Raw genomic sequence first — 23084 nt, 5'->3', positions numbered from 1 at the left:
AATAATTAACTTTATTCATTTTTTATGTGCTTGTGGGTAAAAAAGCGAAGCGTGGAGAGTCTCTGTCACTGATACACAAGTGAATGAATGGGGCTTGCTTTGCCAGTAGATTTTAAAATGATCTCTCCTTTATTTTCTAGGGTGATCTGTGTTCCTTCTTTACAACTGCACCAGGTTGCAGTCTGTTTGAACTACTCCCCTCCAGCAGCACTAACACATTGGGGCTTTTTTCTTTTAAAAATATTTTTCTTATCGGTAAGAAATTGAATTTGAGATAATAAAGCTGTTAAGGTGTGTGTGTGTGGGGGGGGGGGGGAAATCAGGCATAATGTCCCTTTTGAAAAAAAAGGAATAAAAAATATTGTTTTATATTGCGTTTTAAAAAGAATAATTAACTTTATTCATTTTTTATGTGCTTGTGGGTAAAAAAGCGAAGCGTGGAGAGTCTCTGTCACTGATACACAAGTGAATGAATGGGGCTTGCTTTGCCAGTAGATTTTAAAATGATCTCTCCTTTATTTTCTAGGGTGATCTGTGTTCCTTCTTTACAACTGCACCAGGTTGCAGTCTGTTTGAACTACTCCCCTCCGGACGGCGTTATAGAGCTCGGTACGCCAAAACCAGGAGACACAGAGACAGCTTCTTCCCCCAGGCTGTTGCTCTGATGAACTCACACCACTCTTAGAGTCTCAGAGTCATTACTGTGCAATAACGTCCTGCTCTCCACACCTTTTTTGAATTTGTCTACACTGTTTGTACTATGTGTCCTCTCTGCATCCATTGCAGCCTGGTCATCCTGGAAGAGGGACCTTCCCATCTGTGGTCTCTTCTCAAGGTTTCTCATTTCCCCTAGCTGGAGTTTTGAGTTTTTCCTTGCCATTTTGGGAGTTTAAGATCAGGGGATGTTTGAGAATATTTGCCATTTTTCACGTGTCCTGAGTGTTGTTAGTCAACTAAATGTTGAACAGAGGGTGTGATTTACCGAAGTCAAATTCCTTGTTTGGCACGCTCAAACATGGCGAATAAAAACTCTTGAATCTTGAATGTTTTTAGTGCAATCAAAATATACAATTTAGTAATTCACACCTCAGAAAGTGGTTCGTTTACCACTCTCAACACCGGGGTTGCAGTTTTTCAGTTGCGAACAGAAGTGCCGCGGGGAGACGCCGACTGTAATTGCTTTACGATTTTTCAGTTAAGTCGCGGTGCTCGGTGCGCTGTCGCCCTTCGAGACACGGTGACTTTACGTTTGTGACTTTCCAGTGTACTTAAAATTCCACAAGGAGAACGTGGGACAAGATTTACAGCAACATTATTTCTCTCTCCACTTTGTGTCAATGCCTGGCCCATTACCGACTTTATGTCTCATACGTTGCACTTCTCACTTTATTACGCGGTCAAAAGCTTGTTTCCATCCAAGACAGTGACTTTCTCATTCTCTACCCTCCATGTTGCCTTGCACTTCCTTTGAAATGGTGCAACCTCCAAAAACGACTGCACCGCACTCACAGCTGCCATTAAACAGCTTTACGACAACTCGATTCACATTCCGAAGCAGAAGCTGCTCGTGATGCACTGAATTTTGTTTGAAAGGAGAAATCTGACTTCTTGACTTAAGGTACCGAGGTAGCGACAGCTTTCTTATGAACTGCAAACACGCGCTTATAATGGCTGCTACAATGCAAGTGTGTTTTCCCAGGCCAATAGTGGTAAATGAAGGCAGGAGGGGGGTACGGTGAGAAAAAAAAATGCTGACAATGTTCTCGAGCCACTATGAACTGTTGAGATAGAAAGAAAAGGCTGGCCATGCTGAAGCTGCTTTAATTCCCACATTCTCATCAAATATTCATAGTCACGTTCCGGCAATTTATGTCAGACAATCAGAAATTAGATTATCAGTCCGATTGCATCGGATGGCTGTCATTTTTTCCCCCCAGTGACATCTCCTTTTCGGAGAGCATCCTCGCTGCTGTATTCCACTGCTAATCATCCACACAAATCAAGAGACTGTTGTAAGGTTCCCTGGAGGGAGTCAGAATGCTGATGGTGGGAACGCTTATGTGATAATCTGTCTCGATCTCTTCCCTCGACAAAGATAATCCGTCTAGTTTGCCGTATTTGCCCGGGCGGGAGTACCTCGCTGGGCTAGTGGCGAGGCCCGCTGGAGCGTGGCTAGCGGGGTTAGCGGGGAGCGGCCGTTGGGAAGGAGGGCTCCCGAATGCGCCTCTGTGCCAAGGGCGTCCTGCCGACTGGGAAGCACGCCCAGAATGTGTGTACAGACCCAAAACAATCCCGGGGATCTTTCTCTCGCAGGCAGAATAGCTGTCTGTCTGTCTGGATAGGTAACGGGAAGCGGCGCAGCTGCTTCCTTTTTTCACCCCTCTTGGAAGAACAGTGGATTAATTCACTCTTGATGTCAATTAGACCTACTTATGGAGAAAGAACAGTAAAGTGTTGGCTCATGCTACTGGCTAGCTGCCAAAGTCCCTACAGAAGTATAACATGACGAGCCCAAAGACGGCCAGCAACTAGTGAGCCAACAGAAATGTGTCTTACAGCCGCATTCACACTTGCCGGTCTCGTTAGCACTGTGTGTTAGCGTTTAAGCTAGCTAGTAAACGTGGCATTCCCTGTCCCTTTGTTTTGCAGTCAACTTTAACCAGGAGAGAAAATAAGTGTCTTTAAGCAAGAATTGGCCTATCTTTTGGAGAAGTGTTCACTATCTAATCTCGAGTGTTGCCGACAAGTGTTTTTCACACAACTATTTACAACTGGCATTACAGGTTATGACCGGCATGCGTGACCATGTTTACTCATTCCACGCACCGCTCGTAACCTTGAAATACCCTGCGTCAGGACTGTTGGTAAACCAAGGACTATCCAAATCGTATCGACTCAACAATGGCTTGTAAAAGCTCCATATCCCTAACCAACTTCTACATTCTTGACATACTACATTCTCCGCTTGCTTGTGCTCATGTTCCAAGCAGAGTGGTTTTCCCTGCAGGCGGGAGAGGGGAACGTCCTAGAGGAAACACTGGAGTCTGGCACGGACACAATGCCGCGAGCGTGCCGTCACGTGGGTGGCCCTTTTCCTGTGCAGTCAGCACTTTCTGAACTCCCTAACCCTCCCTATCCTGGTGTCGCCCTCACAGCTGAACATCACGGTGACCTCCAGCCATCCCAACACAGGTCAGGGGAGAGAGAGCAAGTAATAAGGGCGACTTGTTGGGAAGGGCAAGCGGCTGTGTTTCGGAGGACACGCTGGCCGGCCGGCCGGCCGGAATGTTTGTGTGGCTGTCTGGCACAGTGCGAGACAAAGCGGTGGGAAGGAGAGTCACAGTGTCGCTCACATGCTCCCCCATGTGAGAGTGTGGCGAGAGCTGTTTTATGTAAGACTATCTCCACCGGGGGGATGCCTCGCTCGTGCTTTTTGCGCATGTGGTCATCCCATACGGTAAAACGGTTGCTACCACGCTGTATCAATCTGATCTCCTTTGTTTGAGTCTCCGTTAGCTAAAAAAACCCTCCCTTCCTCTTCCGTCCCACTTTGCATTCCTGCTGCCGCCGCTTCGGCCAAGGCTGTCGGCGGCTCGCAGCTGTGATGGGGGAGGAATACAGCCAAGCAAATAAAAGGCTGAGAAAAAGCACCACCCAAACTATTAAGTGGACATCCGGGTCAAGGTTTTTGAAACAACTGAAAAAACGTTCGATTTTAGCAGTCCCTGGGGGACCTGCACTGTCTGAGGCATTGTCATGCAAAACAAGTGACAGCACCCATGGATGCCACACCCCCAGTTTATCATGTCAAAACCAAAAGGTAAGCAGAGCTGCAATGAGATGCATGGATTAGCATTAGTTTACAATGTTAGTGGATCATTACCAGCACAGGAATCTTTTGGGTACTTTTTCTTTTTGTGTTAATTTGTAAAAAAAAATTTGTGTTTGACTTTTTTGCATATTTGTATTTTTAACTGTTAGCAATATTTTGTTGCACCTGTGCATAATATTTAAATAAGTTTATATACTTTTGTGCTTGGGATTATTTGACATTTTCTTCTATTTTTGTAAACACGTGTATATTTACAATATTTGCTCTCATATTTTCATGACACATTTGTGATTTTTTTATTGTTTTATTGTGTGACAAAAAAGCCTGACAACATAACACATTGATATTAAAAAAAATCTTGCCTTTTTAATATACACTTCTTAGGGAAAGATATAATTTGATCAAATGTTTATGGATTATAAATTAAGGAGTCCAATGTTTAGGGGCTCTCATGGGACATCAGCTGTGCTTTAAAACAACAAATCTATTGGGATAGCCTTAACATCATTTACTACACGCCATTAACCTCATACACTGCACATACACACAGCACACAAGAGCCACATTCAACTCTCCGCACCGCCTCCTCCTTCTCGGAGGGCAGCTGGCAAAACACAAAGGAGAGAAGTGTGCAACTGGTGCGATAAAGCCTGGAACATCTTGCTATTCAGGCGTCAGCATAAAAAAAAAAAAAAAATGGAAGCATAATTAAAGGATGGGTGGGGGAAAAAAAAAAAACAACCCTATGAACAAGTGTGCAGCAGTGCTGAGCGTTTATATAAAAAAAAAACAAAAAAAAAAACAAAAAAAAAAAAAAGGCCAGTTGTGGGTTTCTCTCAGGACTGTGTTTGCTCCTTTTCTTTACAGGGTGCAAATGATGAGACAGCGATAGCACTAAGAGACAACAAAGCATTTGTGTTTATTCCATTACTGCGAGGTCTCCATTATGTGCTAACATTAGCACCTTTGTCCTTATCTACTCAAAGACAACATTCCTCAACACAGTCTTGTGATGCGCATTTCGGCAAAAACTGCTAGTGGACCAAATCGTTATGTCCGGCCCTCAAATCAAAATAAAGGGCCCGCATTGAACCCATGAGTGCAAGAATTGGACTTTGGAAAATATCTAACTGAGCTGTTCTGCACTTCCACCTCAGTGTGACATAACAGTGAGGAGCATGTTTCGATAGCATGTCATGTTTTTTAAAACACCTGGGAGCTGTGAAATAACTAAGATGTCTCTTTCAATAGCAGTCAAAAGACACCCAGTCACAGATTTAACAGCTTTAAAATGCACAAGCAAAGCAAATTTCCATCGCTCGCCCCCTCCCCTCTACTGCAAACTCCCAGAGTGATTCCTCGACCTTATACCTCCTCTGTGTTCTCACAATCCCCCCGGGGGTAGCGGGGCGGAGGCGGGTGCAAAGTCTGCCGCTGTCTGGCTGTTCCCATGGCAACCACCAGGTGAGCAGACAGGCATGACGCAAACACGTGACTCGCTCCACATGCTCGGGCCTGCAAGTACACGGCGTCGTCACCACAAAAGGAAGATGTGCCGTCTGACAGTCCGTCTGCTCGCCGCTGTGTGTGTGTCACAAAGTAGATTGTGTGTGTATTTAAAAAAGAGAGGAGCAGAAGGAGGAGAAGGGTGGACTACAAGGGGGCAACAGATGTGTCACAAGCACTGAACATCTATCCAGTTGCGCTACAACAGCAAAAAAGAGGACACGGCGCCAGGGAAAAAGGTCGTTTATGAAACAGATCTACGTGGCGACATACGGTACAAAAGTACAAGGGGGCGTGAACTTCATTTAGACAAAAGTAGTCCTTTGGCATTATGGCCTATTGTATACCTGTCGCGACTGCTTCCCCAAATTTTTACTCAAGTTTCTCTGTGATCGAAAAACATAAGACACATTAAGACACCCGGGTATTGATTTGATTTGTGTAAAAAAAAAAAAAAAAACTGCATAATATATCTCCTTTACCACTCAGCATTAAAAGCCTGACAGTTTGACAAAAGTTCTGCTGAGTATTCCCAGGGGTGCCACGTTGACAGGAACATCTTTGGCGACGGCAGGGTTATCCGTACATACCATTTACCGAATGGATAACCCTATTGAGAGAGGTCTCCCAAGCAATATAATAATTAATACGGAGCAGGGTTAGCCCCTTTGGTGCCTATTAATCTTAATTCTTTATTTTAGCAAGACATCTGGGACCACAGGGGAAGACCTTTGTCTGTTTAAATGTTTTTGGAGCAAATCGGGGAGGAAAATTGTCAACACACCAAATCCAGAAATCGGAATTTTTTTTTTTTTTTATTGGCAATTTAAATGGGCTACGTTTTTGGTGGCGCATAGCGAGCTGACCTGCATGTGACACGACATTCTTGGCCTGAGGCAGCTGCCATGCAATTTAAACACGGGCCTGCTGAGAAGCATGAGCTCATAACACACGCATTCCTTCAGGATGTCATCACGGGACCATCGTGAGGCAGGCGGCGCTGAGTGACACATACGCACACACCTACGCTCACGTTGCGTCACGTTCCACTTGAACATGTGTCTTTCATACCAGTGATATGAAAGAAGGTGTGAAAATATTCTTGATGGGTCGCCGAGCCCCAAGCAGGTGCTTCCGCTTTGCGCGCTTTCCCCTTCATGGCGAAAAGCTCCGCCGTTGACCCGCACCGCTTTCCCGCCGAGGCCTTTTCTTGTGGAACACGACTCCAGAAAAGGCTGGATGGCGTTGCCGTGGATTCCTACCCGTCTGCCTGCAGGCTCTATAAATAGCCCGTGTCAGATATTTTCACTCCAGTGCTGAGCACACTTGCTGGGCGACGCAGCGTATTAATAACCAATGTGACCGAAGTGCTGCCTCAGGAGGGAGCTGGCGGTGGTGCGGAGATTGAGAGAACAAAAAGCCAGCCAGTGGGGATGTCAGGCCAGAGCATCTTAAAAGTAGTCAATCTTCCAAGAACTGGTTGGAGTGAGAATCAAATCATGACCCTTTTGTTCCTTATGGATGAGCGCCTCATGCCCAAAAGATAAGAAGCAGCGCTGATTAATGATTGTTAGCTGACTGGAAATTTGGGGGCAGGGGTTGCCATTGGGAATTTCGGGAGAGTCTCGAACGGCCAAAACCTGTTGCCCAGTGAGCAAAGTTTGGACTGTTCAAATTGCGTCGGTTTTGTTTTAAACACACAAAAAAAGGTGTAAAAATTAAAAATCGGTTAAGATGTTAAAAACCGCTGTGTGTGCAGCGTTTTTGTAAAATATGACTGTTGTGACTTCTTCCATGTCTGCTTATGTAAGACATGAGCAGAAATGCTCACCGCCTGACTGATAACCGATAAGAGCCTGTCTCGGTCTACCGTGACATTCCAGAAGCTGTGTGCAGTGACGTCTCAGAGGCCCGGCTCAAATTTCAAAAAGGAAGGAAGGGAGGGAGGGAAGGGAAAAAAAATTGCCGGGGTTGACCCACAGTGCAACCGCAAACTTGTTTTCTGGCGCAGCAGATTGCATTGGCAGCCTTCATCTCCGGAGCTGACTTATTCGATAAAGAGCCGAGCTGCGCACGGGAGCAATTCATTCCAAACTAAACCAGATCCACCCTCTCATTGTTTCATGCTTGTCCTTCCTATCTTCGACTTCATAAATTCTCGCCTTTATCGTCATCCTCCACCCTCCTCTTCCTTGCTTGCAGTGCCAGCAGGCCTCAGCTGGCGCCATGACAGGGGTCAGGCACAGGGAAGAATATGAAACATGAATGAAACACACGCACGCACGCACACACACACAAAAATGGGTTCATGGTGTATTATCTAATACAACTCCTGCGGTGGTTAATATGACCTCCTAGCAACCTGCAAAACAGCGTCAGTGGGTAATATCATCAGAGAGCGAGCGCCTTGATGCGGCGCCGCCGCTGTGTGCCGACAGAGAGGGAACAAAAAGGTGAGGCTTGAGAGTACAAAGTGTGCAAAACAAAGCAGGAAACCTGATATTCCGGCTCGGGACGTGCGCTGGATCGGGGTAGAGAGGAACATCCAATTCCTGCACGCTGGGGGTTGGGGTTGTGCTTGTGTGCATTGAAGAAAGCTTGCAAGCTTGCACTTTTTCTGATCAATTCTTTTGCATGCGTTATGTCATCACAATTGGATTATTTTTTTTAGACTCCAGCCTAAGCAAAATAATGAATGGTCATGACTTGAGGGGCCCGGGCCTCCTAAAGCGGCCAAAGCAGCTTAGACCTCCTTGGCTACGGCGGCCACACGTGTGAAACGTGTACTCGCGCTGACATACAAACACATGCGAGGGGAGCCCTCGCCACGGTCTGTGCAAGCCTAATGAGGTGGGCGGCGTTTGCGCCGGCAAGGGAGAGGAAGGCTTAGGGCCAGGTCACTCCCACTCAGCTGTACTGAGGCACGTTGCTGGTCGGGCACCGCACACGCAAAGGCACGCGCGCGCACCTGCGGAGGGACTGAGCCAACACACAACTCATGGCGTGCGCATGTGGAAAAAGGAGAGGGTGTTCCGACAAATGGCTGGCATGTGTTGCGGGAAGCCCGCCATGTTACATTGATTTCCTTTACCAAGTGAACACACGCGTGCGCGCGCGCACACACACACACACACACACACACACACACACACACACACACACACACACACACACACACACACACACACACACACACACACACACACACACACACACACACACACACACACACACACACACACACACACACACACACACACACACACACACACACACACACACACAAGCCTTCTTATACAGTAAAATCTACTTACATTGAAAAGCAGAAAATAAACAATTCAAGTGCAAAAGAAATCAAGGAATTCATCTTGAAACATTTACCCAACGTACATTATTTATATTTTATTTTTTCACCACTTACCTTACGTTTCCAAGATTTGAACTGCCTGACTTTCAATTAGATAAAAAAACTTTGGGGTAGTTTAAAACTTTTGATAAGTAGTTGATTTTTTTTTTTTTTATAAGCAAAAGATGACAGAGAAAAATTACAACGAGAAATGAGATAATAGTGGAAGAAAATATCAGTGACAACATCTTAAGGCTGTATGTTCCAGCCCTTACTCAGAAGCCTTAAAATAGCTTTTATTTCCATCAAGGCAACTGCCTTGGAAACACTGTACCTTCTTTTCCTGTTCAAAACATTTAGTCATGTCACTAGTACAAGTATGAATCATACACACACGTACACACACACGCCTCTGATGTCACGATGCATGTTATTATTATAATCCATCGTGACTAGCCATTTGAGGTAGCAAGTGTGTGTGCATGCGCGTGTGTAGGCATTCGACGACATAACTGTTGCATTCTTTGGAGGGAAGTAACAATCGCAACCACACTTGGGTCAAATAAGGAGAAGCAAGATGGGGTTCTGCACACCAATTTCACACTCACTCCACACAATACGCTGTGTTGACTAGTCAGAGCTGAAGTGAACTGAACTGAACCCAGTTTCTCACTGCTGGCCACAATTTGGCCTGGACTAACCTCACCGGAGAATGTTGGGCGGGAGCCTGCAGTGAGTCGTTGTGTGGGCCTTTGCACCATCTGCTGGTTGGTAAACACACTGGGGAAAGACGACAAAAATTGGCATGAGCAGCATGTTTTGCTACAATTGAAAATTGATGCCAATCATTAGGAAAAAAAACAGCATACTTTGCATATCCTGATGCCTAACAGCATCCATAAAGACATCATTTTCATTCTTCGAAGCAGCACTTCACACAGCCCAATGTGCGATTGAGGCATACAGACACCTCACCAAACAAGGCCGATGTCAGCCGGCATTTTAAAATCGTAGACAAGAGCCCTGGCAAACTGGCCCTTAATAATAACACTGCATGGTTCACAGTCCAAAAGGCAGCACATCCCATATTCCCTTTCATCTGTGCAGCGCCTCTGAGGCCCAGGGAGGGTTCCAGTCTTTTTTTTTTTGCCGCCTCAGGGGTGAGTGCTTCTTTCTTTGTCTGAGGACTTATTAGCAGCAAGGCAAGGCAAGGCAAGGCAAGGCAAGACGAGGGAGAGGGGGAGAGAGAGAGAGAGAGAGAGAGAGAGAAGGAATTGTGTGTGCTGACAATAGCTAGCATTGTCTCCCATGCACAGCGCCACTGCATTTCACATGAATGTGTGAAGTGGTGGGAAGAAGCGTACAAAGACCAACAGAACCAAAATGGTTACATAATCAAGTTAATGTGTGATCCTGAACAGAGATGTTCAAATATACAGTACATATACAAAAAAAAAAACAGCGTTAGCAATCAAGTGTCATTGCGCTGAGTTTTACTGCCCCTTTGTGGCGAAAAAGTAAACTTGCAAATATGAGCGGCGTAATATCAAGGTATCATTTGTTTCAGCCCACTTTTAGGTTCCAGGCACACTGTGTGTTGTAAATTAGTCAATGTATAACCGAGTGAGCATGAAACATTCAAGTACAAATGTGCCCTTGGTGTTGGTCGAATAGGTCAAGCCAAAGCTTCCAAGAATCTTCAGATTTTATAAGAAGAAGCTCAAAATTGTTCTCGTGTGAGTTCTGAATGACCTCACACAGCTTGCGAGGACTTTGGTCTTGCTTCTAAAGTCTTGCTGCGGAAGTGCTTCGGATCGATTCGGGGAGCGGAGTGACATTAGCAAAAGGTAAAGATGATTTATTAACTGACAAGTTTGCTTCGTGTATTCTGCGAATTAAAAAGCATTGATTGTGTTTTTAAAAGGTCGAGTGGAAAAATATGCTGACACGGAGCCGCTCCCTACATAGCGTCCACTCGTCGTACGACAAGCCGGTCCGGAGGGATGCCGAGATTCTTAGTAGGACAGTGTCCGTGTCCGAGTTGGTCGAAAAGTACGAGAATCCCTGTCCTGATCGGTTCATATAAATGGTTAATATAAACATAATTATGACGTCTACAGATATCAAGCTCCAACTGAAGATGATTCAAAAGCTGACACAAAAGCAAAGGCATCAGCAGCAGTTCAAAAGGTAACTTTTGCAATTTCGCTTTGAAACAGGTACTTCTGCATGAAATAAATGCAGAACTTTCTTGATTTAAGAAAACAGCAGCCACTCCACCCAAGAATGGCCCACAGCAAAGGAAAACACCTCAGCAGGAGCATCGGAAGAGCAGAGAAGACAAACGGGGATGCTCTTTGCCCGAGACTAATTTGAGCCGCAGCAAGTCGACGGGGAGCCTTCAAAAAGACGCCAAGGTTTCCATCGAGGCCTTGAAGGCACAATTTGAGATGAGAAATAAGCCGGCAGATGAGACTTCCAAAAATGTCAAGGCGGTGAGCAACAGAGAGATCAATAAGTCTGCGAAGGAGCAGAAGGCTCACCATGCTCCGCTGCGTCCCGGCAAGAGTGACGCAAAGGAAAGAATTGCGACACGTAAGGTAAAGAAACAAAAATTGGAATGGGGAAATTTCAACAAACTACTTACGCACTGTGTCCATTCAAGGTCGCGACCCAAACTCTGACAAAGAAAGACAAAAACAACATTGAGAAGACTGCCGTCTTCAAAACCAGTGAGTACAAGACTAAATTCTCTTTTCCCATAGACGAAAGCAAACGGAACTTGAATGAGTATATTTCTTTTACAGAACTATAGTACCATAAACAACACAAACATCTCCACCCAGACTTTGCCCTCAGTTAACCTTTGCACTGATAAAGCCTGATTAAAAAAGCACTAAATTAATTGCACACCCTTTTGAATTGCTGCCTGGTCATATTAGGCACTGTAGTAGGTTAACACTGACGAGCCAGCATAATATCTGGTTTGGTCTGATTTTTATGGAGAAGTAGCCTTGTGCGCATTTCCTCGAAAGCTGACACTGTAGTGGGTGGTATGAATGAAAATGAGAGAGCAGTGATGAGACCATGGCAGAGCCCTCCAACACGGGACAGAAATAGTTGGCCTCCGAGCCTCTGAATAAGTGCGAGGGGGCGTATGCGACGGTCAGCTGTCTCTAGGACAAGCGAGAGCGCCAGATAGCTCGTGACCAGAGCACGGACACTAAGAGGAAATTACTTGAGGAAAGGCTGGCTGATTTTTAAGGAGCACCTGGTGAGTCGCGTGATTAGTTTCTCTTGTGACCAGAATCATCGACTAGATCTTGCTAGCATGTGACTGTAATTATGAATGATGATGTAATAATATTAGCATAAATACTAAAAGTGATAGATAAATGTCAATTGTATAAATGTTCCCTATGTTCCGTTATGGATCTCGAAAAAAAACAAAAATTTTCTCGCTTGTCTGTGCTTAGTCAACAGTGACAGTTCTTGGTCAGTATGTGTGTCAGTGGAGTCAGGTATCCCCTCACAAGTGGGATATTTTTAACTCTGACGCACAGCAGTTGCTACGTAAAAGCATGAGGTAGCCAATAAAAAAAAATGACAGGACTGAAATCCGGACATCTTACGTCTGTCCGCAGATGTTAAAAGGAAGTCAGTCGCGGACTTCAAAGAAAACTCCTCGGCTCAAGAGAAGGAGAAACTGTACGTCTCCGTCAAAGCTTTGTCTGCACTCTTTGACTCTCAGTCAAAGGTGGCAACTCAGGAAGCAATTCAAGAAGTAAAACAGAAACCAGTAAAACAAGTGAAGGTAAGTTGGCGTTGCGCTTGAGTTTGAAACAGACTGCATGTTGTTTGTTGACTACACACTTCAGCAATTTGGAGTGGCGGACGAGAGTTTTTGGAAGCTTTGAGGTTCACCGAACTAACAGATGATCGAGTGGAATTTGGAAGCATCTCATTAACTGAAGCATGTTGGCCCACGTTGAAGCATGAAGCATAAAAACCAACTATGTCCCAAAAGTTTCGCTTTGTCCTTATAAGATGGCGGAAGACACCCAGGTGAAGAGAGAAGACCACCTTCAGCCAGGACTAGAGACACTGTCGCAACAATTCTTCCCCTCCCAAATGTCCAAACAAAACCTTCACCAACAGCGTCAGAAATGTGAGCTGAGAAGACTCTTGAAGCACACGCATCCCGAGCTGAAGATGCTGGATGAGCTCGTAGACAAGGAGCTCGCTGAGGTGTTGAGTTCCGAGACTGAGGTGACGGTCGATAAAACCGGGTACGAGGGAGAGGTCCATTCCAGACGCCTGATATTTGAGAATTATTCCCAGAGTGGCCAAGTGTCACCTTCTGCCCCAAAGATGTACACAACTGAAGAAATAGTCAAACAAAGCAATGTCGGTGAAATATTAGAGCTTGACCAAACAATGGCTTCTAATCCCAATCCCAGCGGGGGGGAGGATGTTCAGACTATAGATGTCCAGGGAACCAGAAGGATATTTGAAAGTCCATATAGGGACACTTCCCAGTCTTGCCCAGAAAAGGTTCAGCAGGATATAGTTTCTTCTGCTGTTTCGACTGACTTCGTCCAAGAACAAGGAAGGGAGACATGTGACCAGCAGAATATTCAGTACCAGGATAGACCCAGTCCTATGAATTGGACAGAACAACCCAAAGGGTCATGTGATCCTGGTCATAGCACATGGAAGGACGATGACTTATCCAGTCACGAACACAAGGATAATATCAAAACGAGGGAATCTCTGATGCAAAACAACCCATTCCTAGCTAAAAACATCCAACATTCCTATGCTCATATGGCAAAACACAAACTAATAACAGAAGAAGACAATGTGGCCAAGGTTAAGAATAGAACCCATTTGTTTGAATCAATGCCATTTAACAAAATCAGACATCAGAACAAGGATGAAGTGGAGACAATGGTGGAGACACTCAAGGAATCCCTAAGCTCTCTTCATCGCTTGGATGTCATTCATGCTGATGGCTTGATCATTGAGGTGAATGAAACCATGCGAGCCAAAAAGGCCAAATACACAAAATCAGCCAACGGAGTCCAGATCGATTACAACGAGGTGTCTGAGGGTAATTTCCAAAACTTCATACTTCGTGTGCTACCGCGAGCAAACCTTAAACCTCAGATCACTTACCTAACGGAGGATTGCAATGGAGGCATTAGGAGCACATTGGTCAAGGTACCCGTGCACCCGAATCAGTTCACGGCCACCCAGGACACAGAATGTAACACGGCTAATGTGGTTCAAGTTTTGGAAGACATTTTGAATCAAGACAACTCCCTGAGGAGAGGAGTAATGATCCAGGAGATCGCTGGAAAATCTGCAGACATTGTCGTGTACTCCCTCCACAAATATTCAGATGACAAAGACGTCCGACGATATTGTCCTCAAGAGCTTCCCGTAGAAAGAAAATCACCTTTAAATTCTCCAGACAGCTTCTGTCAAGGATCTGACAACCCGGAAGTGAGAATGAAGGGGAATGTGAAACTATTTATGAGTTGTATTGAAAAGGACGAACTGGAGTATTTGAAAACTCTTCAAGAGAAGTCGACAGTTGAAGACCAGAAGTCGGACATTGCTCCTGAAGAGAAGGTTTATCATGGAGAGGAGTGGGTACCAGTGGATGTAAAGAGATTGAGAACCATTTTCTCTGAGGATCAAACGCAAAACCAGTCCAATCCAATTGTCGATAAAGATCATCCCCGTTCAAACATGTCAGCGTCTTGCGCAAGACAAAATGTGACCCAGAAGAATGACATTCAAACTGAAAGACATGACGAAAGCCAAGTTCAAGAAGAATCATTGGATCAATTGCAGAAACAGTGCGGTGACCAAGTCGTCCAATCTGATAACGAAGAAACAGGTTTGAGGATCCAGTCAGTACCAGATACGAAACAAGAAACAAAGCACTCCAACCAAATTGTTTCCAAGGAAACCCACACAGCTGCAGGCAGTAAAAACAAAAATATGACAGAGGAGCTCCCGGTGCAACACTTCCAAGCCGCTGTGGATTCTCCAGCTAGTGCACAAACACAGCATGAAGAAGAGGAAATTGTTTTTCAGGGTAAGCTCAAAGCAGCATTGGAGTCCTTAGAGCGCTCTAACATTAATGTCAGTAAAGGAGATTTCAAAACAGCCATGATCTACCGTAACTCCTCCAAACCTCCCAAAGAAAGGGTGAAAAATACAGCTCAAGTTTCCCATGGCGAAGCCATCAACCAAGATCTTTGTGTAACGGCATCCCAGACTCAAGTGAGTCCAAATACGGTCATAGAAGCGCAAACAAGTACTGCGAATAAAACGTCAGCCCCACAAAAAAATCCAAGGCCTGTTGGACCAAAACCAGCCATCCCTCCAAAACCACAACATTTGAAACAGCAAAATAACCAATCAGCAAACATTGACAACTCCTCAACAGAAATTGACAGATCGAAAATAAATCCTGCTACAGAGTCAGAACATGATGTAGGAACACAAAAGCCTCAGGAAATCCTCGAAAATCACCAAATCCATGAATCACATACCGCAGTGGAAAAATGTGACAAAAACTACCAAGGAGGAGAGAAAAATGAAATAGAGGAAGCCCATATCAATTTCAAAGAGGCGTGCAAAAAATTCGGTGATCCGAACGATCGTCCCAAAAAGCGAACGCCCGTGAAACCAAAACGAGTGAAAATAGCTCAACCTGACAACAAAATTTCAGCACAGGTTGAGTTGAGAGCAAAGAAGGGAAGGCCGGAGACAGACCACGAACGGCGTCAGCGTCTGTCCGTCCACATGGATGAGATCATGCGAGGCAACATGGGGACCGCCATGGAGATTTTCGACAATTTGCGAAAGCAGGAGGAGCTGCGGGGCATCCTCAGTCGAGTGGAAAAGGTCCAAGAGGACACCAACGAGGTTGACGTGAGGTCCCTCAGGAAAGTATTTGAGAATGTCCCCAGCAGGGTTGTCCCCACAAACAAAAACAAACTGAAGCAAGAGAAAGCAGAACGCAAAGAGGAGACCAGAACATTAGCAACCGAGACGAAGTCCTCATTGGCAAACGTTTTTGGAGATCTTGAAAGAGCCAGTGAGGACATCATGACTCTCAAGGAACAAACACTAGCACGGCTTGTTGACATTGAGGAAGCCATCAAGAAGTCCCTTTATTCTGTCTCGACTTTAAGATCAGACTCGGATATCGCCGGTCTATCGTGCCTGTTCAAGGAGTCGTTGGGAAGTGTGCAAGGATCTCCGGCATCTGGGAACAAAATAAGCAAAACAGAATCCGTGCAGGAGAAAGAAGACCCCACAGCTTCACCAGGTGGCCAAGATGCTGCAATAACTCCAAAGCACAGAGAAGGTCCTGCTTTTATCTCCATCCAGTCAGCTGCTAGAAAATCAGATCAAGCAGAAGCTACAAGCTGTCCAACTTGTCAGCACAGCCCGGAGAAATTCTGCTCAACCAAAGTGCTTCAATGCAACAGTCCTCAGAGACAGATTAGCGTACTCCAGGTGCAAACAAGGACCTGGAGTGGAGCAGAGTCTTAGGAACCAAGACAGAAAACTACAAGATGCGATTTTAGTTGCTGATTTTTATTTGGATTTGGTTTTTTGTTTTGGAAAAATACACGTGATTGGTTTTCAACTGCCTGTCTCACTTGTCTCATCAGTTCCACCTGAGTCACCAAGAGACATGCTCGGCCTGTTTGAAGCCAGTTTATCCCATGGAAAAAATGAGCGCGGACAAATATGTTTTTCACAAACATTGCTTCTGCTGTAAAAAGTGCAAGAAAACACTGAGGTGAGACATCCAGAATGATTGCAAAAATCAACTTAAAGCAAAAAAAGATTATGCAAGATCTTTATGACTATAAAATGATTTTACAATGAGGGATGGATGTTGATTTAATTATCTTAAATTATTATGGGATGAATGTTTTCTTTTAATGATCAGAACTTCTTCAAAACTAAAATCAATTGATTATTGTACACATGCAATCAGCTAAAAGTTTTGCAATTCAATGGCCTAACATGGCAATGCAACAACTACACATACAAAAACTCAGAATTATATTGTGTTATATTATAACACAACTCAACACAACTTTATTGATAGAGCGCTTTTAAACAACCATTGCAGCCGTCATACAATGACAGTTAAAACTAAATTATTAACCTATAAAAGAAAAATAAATGAAATTCTACTCGCTGTTTGCTAGTCGTACAGCCGTTGTAGTTTTACCTCACAAATATCAACCAGTATGTTTACGTTCTGTGTGTAACAATCGCTCCATTATATTCCATAATTACCTTTTACAATGGTCTTGATTTGACGAAATCATCGCTATGGGCAGCCGTGTTAATTTCGTCCCATAACCGGCCACGTGTGCTCAATTCCCAGCATGATCAATTACGCTCCTTTACACGGAGAATTCTACTGCGTGTTCCATTACCGACAACTGTTCCAAAAGAAAGGGAATTACGACGAGGGCTTCGGATACACTCAGCACAAGGACCGATGGCTGCTCAAGACCTCACGTGACGAATCAGAGTCTTAGATGATCATCCATGTGTGAGTAAACATGCGCAATGATCCTTATTGGTTAATCATCATTAATGAATTTCTTCTTCGTGTTCTTCTCAGTGAATGGTGACTATGACAACGCAGTAAATCTAGAAGCTGTGCTGGAGTTGCCATAAAAGGATATCGTTTACTTTTATTATATCATATAAGTGGGTATCATAGAGCTGTTTTCGTTTTTTCAGTTACTAAACAAATTAACTTGATTTAAAGACCTAATGTCTGTTTTTTCCGTTTTGAATAATAAAAAAGGAAAAACATATTAGTCTGGCTGTTTTTTTCCTCTCCAACTATTCCGATGAGGTTGGTAAATGTATGTTATTTTAGCACCAATCTCCGTGCCATTTTTTTGTTTTTATTCCAAACTGGTTCAAGGCATAAATACAACTAACAGTAGAGCGACACTGCCCTCTGGCAGACGATCTCTATAAATACGATAGTAACTTAGGTACTTCCATTAAATGCTGGATAACAAAAGTTTTAGATATTATCCCTCATTCTACACGTCTGTTTCAAATCACGAAGGTTATCAGGCGTTTACAAAGCTTGCTGATGAACTGCAAAACCAGTTAGCGAGCATGAGGGCTACAACAACTTAATGTTGTGGCAGTTCAGTTCCCCAAATACTACTTATAAAGTAGTCAAAACAAATAAATGACACATACAGTAATATCAACAAGTTTAATGCACAAGTTGACCCCCCCCCACAAAAAAAATATGGTGAAAAGAAATAAGAAGCAACTGTCAAAAAATCCCAACCTGGTGAGTAATTTGAACTGAGATGTGTTCCAAATAAGCAGGAAGGTAAACTGGATGAAGAGACACTAGATCACCGACGCTTGGATATAGATTCAGACATCATGCGTCTGCATTCTAAGCTACATTTTTGCACATTGCCTCCCTTTACATTTTAAAAAGACCACGATTGATTTGTCGCCACAATACAAAACGATGACAATTTCACCACCGTCAACTACATTTAAACTGAAAATGTGTATAAAAAACAAGAGGCAAAACTTCAAGCAAAGTTTACTTTGAAATGCAGTGAAACTAAATCCAAATCTTATGGTAATGATAACAGAAATTGATCTGACCAACCTGTGGTAGATTCATGTAGGTTATAAAAAGATGCTGAACTATTTTTGGTAAGTTATCATTTTGCAGTATTTCGGGAAAAACAAAAAAGTAGAAGCCCTTAACCACTCACACTTAAACCTCATCAAGATATCCGAGTGGGTCCGCAAATCATTTTTTTAAACAAACCAAATAATTCTTCAGAAACCATTGATAAAGATTCCTAATATGTTCCTTTCGGGGAATGGGTGACAATACCCGGAAAATACCCAAAAGTCTGGCCTGGCACCTTGGGGGGGAGGGTCCAAGCATACTTCAGGGGAGCCCAATGCCACCCGCAGTCCTCTCTCTAGCTCCAGCAGTGGGGCAAAGGTTTATCTGGAGGAAAAGACAAACTGGTATTCAATTAGACAGGCATGTTCTCAGAATGCGCCTCTGTGCAGCTCACAAGGCCTTCTTGTGTACGGGGCTGGGGAGACTGCGAATAAGGGGGCGGGGCCTCGCTGGAGCTACTGGAGTCGCCTCCTTCGGAGATGAGAGGCGTGCGATTGGAGGGTTGAGGCGCATCGGTCTCGACGGCGTGAGCACACTCGCTGTAGGGAGGCGGTTTCAGATCATCCTCTGAAAAAGGAAAGCAGGGGAGCAATTGAGATGAAAAGCCAGGTACATATTGTGTCATCAGTTGAGCGCGCTACCTTCGGACACGGCGGCATCATATGGCGGTGGCATGTCCAGATGGGAGAAGGATGCAGCAGGTGGCAGCGCCGTGGAGGGCTCTTCTTGTGACAGGTCATCAGGTACGCCGTACCAACTTGGCCAGAGTGAGGTTTGCTACGGAGGGAGAGAAGACAACTAAAAAGTCAATGAGATCCATTTTACTATTCATAAGTTCAACACCACCCAACGCATGCATATACAATGAGAATACTAATAGGGGATGTGCTGGTTTTACTGCAAACATTGTGTTCTTTTTTTTGCTTTGCTTCAGGCCACACGTTAGCAAACCTGACATGTTAGCATTACATTTTTGCTGTGATGGTTATGAAGGAAAGAAAAGTAACAAATATCAGCATGTCGTCGAGAACCTATTTGATTGACAAAGATTTGCATTTGTAAAATACAGCAAAAATAAATGTTGAAAATATCACTGACTGGGATCTTTAGTCATAACAAATGCAATGTGGGCGAAACGTTAAGACAAACAGGAAATGCCTTCAATGAGTCACACATAACGGTTGCTATTTGCCGGTGTTCCTCAGACACAGTGATTATGCAGAGAAACACGTCCACAAACCACTGTTCACAAACTTTAGGCCAAATAAATGATACAAAATATAGCCCAGAGGCACAAATGTTGGGACTTACACTCTGTCGCTCGCACATTTGATGGAGGTACGCCCTCCCTCCAACGATGACTATCTGGGCATTGCGGGGGTTGCTCAGGTATGCAGCCAGCTGCCTCTGTCTCGAGCGGTACCAGCACACATAGAAGAAGATCTTGATGATGATGAACACTATGACCACTCTGGAATGATAAGTAGGGTCACAAAAACTCAAAATTGTTCATACTTATTTATGTTGATATTAATAATTATACGCACATATACCAGTACAGCTCCATTTTGGTGGGACTTCAATCACTGGGTGCTAGCTTTCATCGCTGATTTTGTTGTAAATAGAAATCCAAGTTAGGACAAATAAAACATCAAAGATATTCTGATTTGTCATTCTTACAAAATCAAAAACAACAAACAGTCATGTAATAATTAAAATGGTGATTGCATATGAAAAAAAGGAAACAGAAATGTTAGTTTAGAGACGTGTTATTGGAAATTATTCTTCGGGACGTCGGACGGACTCGGACCGCAGTTTGGACACCACTGATTCACCAACGCACAAAAAAACGGAATCACAGCCAATTGCTCTCGAACACACCACGCGCTCTATAGTCATTTATATTCATCACACGCATTACTTTTCAATAAAAATAAACGATATTAAGCGTTGACACGAATCACTAAACACAGCTGTTGGAAACGACAAGATAGCAGCCCAAGCTATCTGACATCAAACTTTTCCCCAAACCAGCAAATATGAAGGACTTACTTTAATGCAGCGCCATGAACGTACACTACTTGGTTAGTTAGCCGCCGAGGTCGATCATTGCCTGCTTCTTATGCGCTGATGAGATGCCAGGGAAGCTCCAGAGAGGAGCCGAAGCTCAGAAAGCAGGCCACAAACACTGAAAACCGCTTCCGTTTACCAAACCATTCCACAGAAAAAAACACCTGGAAACCATCTAATATGCAAGCGTTTCCAATGTAATTCCGCGAAAGCACTTGGTACTTACTCGGTAAAATATGTATGACTTAGAATAACAGGAAAAATGTAACACATCTCGTAGTTTGGTTTAGCATTGTGTTAACCCAGCACATCCCAGTGCCTACTTTCGACACCTCCCACTCCAGTGGGCGGGGTTTCATTTGTTGCCTTCAGAGATAATCGGAAATTGCTGGATTCAACCACCGTCATGCGTGTGAATAATTAGGTTTTAAGATGAAAACAAACTCGCCCTTTTCTTCTAAATTTACAAATAACTTGTTGTGTTTTGTCAGTAATAATTGCTCAAACTCACGCCATGGCGATAGAATCACGGGAGGCGGAAAGACTTTCTCAAGCATGATCTCAAGAGTAGTTCTAACATTCGCGAGGGTCTCAGAATGCCACATATGGTCGACGGATAAAGAAATAATGTACAGATGCCAATAATAAGTTGCATAAAACGTCAATTAAATTACAGCAATGATTTGGACGGAATTGCACTACAGTAATCGATTAAGAACACCGATTTAAGCCTTTACAATTATAGCAGATTATCAGGTTTTTAGTCGACGCTTTGTCCCTGTTCTGTGGCCATTATTGGGAAAACAACAATCTCAGGCTTTGTTGACGTCGAAAAGGTGTACCCCCAAAAGAAAGATATTGCTTTTCCCTAAGTTTAAATCATGTAATTGTTGATGTTTAATGCAAACACTTTTAATCAGTAAAGCAATATCAGATCTGTATCCTCAGCTGTTTTCACATTTTTATCACATACAAAATACACAAAGACACGATCAATTGTACGCCAGTCAAATAGCTTCACTAAATCGTGCGGTCATTTTGTTGTTTGATTTTGGTTTTAGCTGTTATCTTCTACAATGATGGTCCGCCTTGGGTATGTGTCTACATCCACAAATATGTAGCGAAACTCATATTTCCCAGTTTCAGGATTCTGCAAAAGAAGATTTTTTTTTTATGACATAATTGATTTCAAAATTCAAATGTGGCCTTACAAATACTATAGCAGTATTTATAATTTAGCCTGCTGATATAATGGATTCATGCATGACATTGAAATGTATCGCTCATAATCTTGTTGACCAAATGAATAATACAAACCTCTTTTGACTCAGAGTGCACTGTGCCTTTAAGCCCCGGTTCGGATCCCTCAATGTAAAACTTGAGTCTCATGTGCTTGAGTCCATCCTTCAGATACTCCATATGACTACAGCAGAAAAACATAAACTGGCTTGAGTCATTCACATGTTTTGTCTGGCACATGGTTCTGCTTTCATATTCCCAACCTGATCTGTTGCCTTCTTCCCCGACGAGTTGTCTCACCATAACACTTGATTGGTTCTCCGAATGCACCAATGACCTGTATTTCAAAACAGCAACAATAAAGCAACGCTCCAGGATCCATGAAACATGCCTTTACGTGTAAAGAACCACAAATGTGCCGTCTTTATGAATTAAAGTGTTCCCTACCTCTGGGTCTAATCTGACTTTGTTGAATGCTTTTCCATAGACTTTATTTGGACTGGAGGAAGAAAATAGTTCTTGGAAGACCACGTACAGAAGACCACCTGTACCACCCGCAATAATGGCCTCATTAAATATGTCCGAATAGCAAAATGAGCTGCTAAGCGTTTGTTTGTGACAGATTCTCAAGAATGTGTTGCATTGTTTGTTCTACCTGTCACTCCAAGCCCGATGAGAACAACAATCAAATAGGTGACATCTCGGCCAGCCTTTTTCACTGTAAAACATTTTAAAACAAATACTTTATTAAAAATGCAATTTAGAGTTGCAACAACCTTCACTTCTCAGTTTCTAGAGAATGTGTCAAAAATGCACTGTTTACCTTTGCGTGTAGCTGATAGCTTTGGGCTGCCACTCTGGTATTTGTAGAGCGACTTGTGTCCATCGTCTCGCTCCTCGTTTTTATTTCTCGCTCTGAAGTCAAGAGTAATACCTCTGCGCGATTGCAGAATACAGCACAGAGCGTGACAGCTACACGCAAAAGGTTCGAGCCTCCCGTGGAAGGTCACACTCGAAAAGGCTGATTCCGCTCTGTGCGTATGTGGGTACAAATTGCCCGATGTCAATCTGCACGTCTGCGTCGCGGTTGGCTTTAAATTTCGATGCAGGATTTTTAATATCTGCATGTACCCCATTACTATTCGGTTTCTTAACATAAACGATGTGCATAAAACGCTCGTATTGAACGTATTAAAATACACGAGTGCGCCGGGAACTATTGCCGAACTAATCCCGGCTCATACATTATACGTCACACGCTAAGAATCATGTGAAGTTGAGTCCTAATGGACAAATACGCTGATCTTTTGTTCTCCGTAAAACAATTTTGGGGGAAAATATATCTATTGCGT

General features: G+C 43.7%; 2 protein-coding genes across 9 annotated transcripts; one reads left to right on the top strand and one right to left on the bottom strand.

Annotated features, from left to right (window-relative positions):
• Nucleotides 1–9972: 9972 nt before the first annotated feature.
• Nucleotides 9973–17560, top strand: LOC119139187 (xin actin-binding repeat-containing protein 1). Of its 3 annotated transcripts, XM_037279650.1 has the most exons (9): nt 10162–10531; nt 10609–10736; nt 10805–10874; nt 10946–11284; nt 11350–11416; nt 12329–12498; nt 16385–16515; nt 17116–17286; nt 17359–17560. In XM_037279650.1, the coding sequence occupies exons 2-8, from the start codon at nt 10624–10626 to the stop codon at nt 17270–17272; spliced, it is 1047 nt and encodes a 348-aa protein (XP_037135545.1). In that variant the 5' UTR covers nt 10162–10531; nt 10609–10623; the 3' UTR covers nt 17273–17286; nt 17359–17560. The 3 variants fall into 3 exon arrangements, with proteins under 3 accessions (XP_037135543.1, XP_037135545.1, XP_037135544.1); XM_037279648.1 differs by lacking the exons at nt 16385–16515; nt 17116–17286; nt 17359–17560 and adding an exon at nt 12732–16359 and having other exon boundaries at nt 9973–10531; XM_037279649.1 differs by lacking the exons at nt 10162–10531; nt 10609–10736; nt 10805–10874; ... (3 more) ...; nt 17116–17286; nt 17359–17560 and adding exons at nt 11766–11958; nt 12732–16359.
• Nucleotides 17561–17962: 402 nt separating this feature from the next.
• Nucleotides 17963–22981, bottom strand: si:dkey-118j18.2. 6 transcript variants are annotated; one of them, XR_005101317.1, is made up of 11 exons: nt 22556–22981; nt 22388–22450; nt 22180–22277; nt 21996–22069; nt 21811–21916; nt 20720–21643; nt 20476–20611; nt 19971–20029; nt 19735–19894; nt 19065–19200; nt 17963–18990 (listed from the first exon to the last, which is right to left on the bottom strand). XR_005101317.1 is itself a non-coding variant. In XM_037279652.1 (6 exons), the coding sequence occupies exons 3-6, from the start codon at nt 19988–19990 to the stop codon at nt 18776–18778; spliced, it is 531 nt and encodes a 176-aa protein (XP_037135547.1). In that variant the 5' UTR covers nt 19991–20029; nt 20476–20611; nt 20720–21550; the 3' UTR covers nt 17963–18775. The 6 variants fall into 6 exon arrangements, 3 of the variants coding, with proteins under 3 accessions (XP_037135547.1, XP_037135548.1, XP_037135546.1); XR_005101315.1 differs by having other exon boundaries at nt 20476–21643; XR_005101316.1 differs by having other exon boundaries at nt 19971–20016; nt 20476–21643.
• Between the last annotated feature and the right edge of the window lie 103 nt (nt 22982–23084).

Source organism: Syngnathus acus, chromosome 20 (genome assembly GCF_901709675.1).
Source record: "Syngnathus acus chromosome 20, fSynAcu1.2, whole genome shotgun sequence".
Classification (NCBI taxonomy): Eukaryota; Metazoa; Chordata; class Actinopteri; order Syngnathiformes; family Syngnathidae; genus Syngnathus; species Syngnathus acus.
The sequence above is the reverse complement of the archived record's forward strand: the minus strand, read 5'-3'. Positions and strand labels throughout refer to the sequence as shown.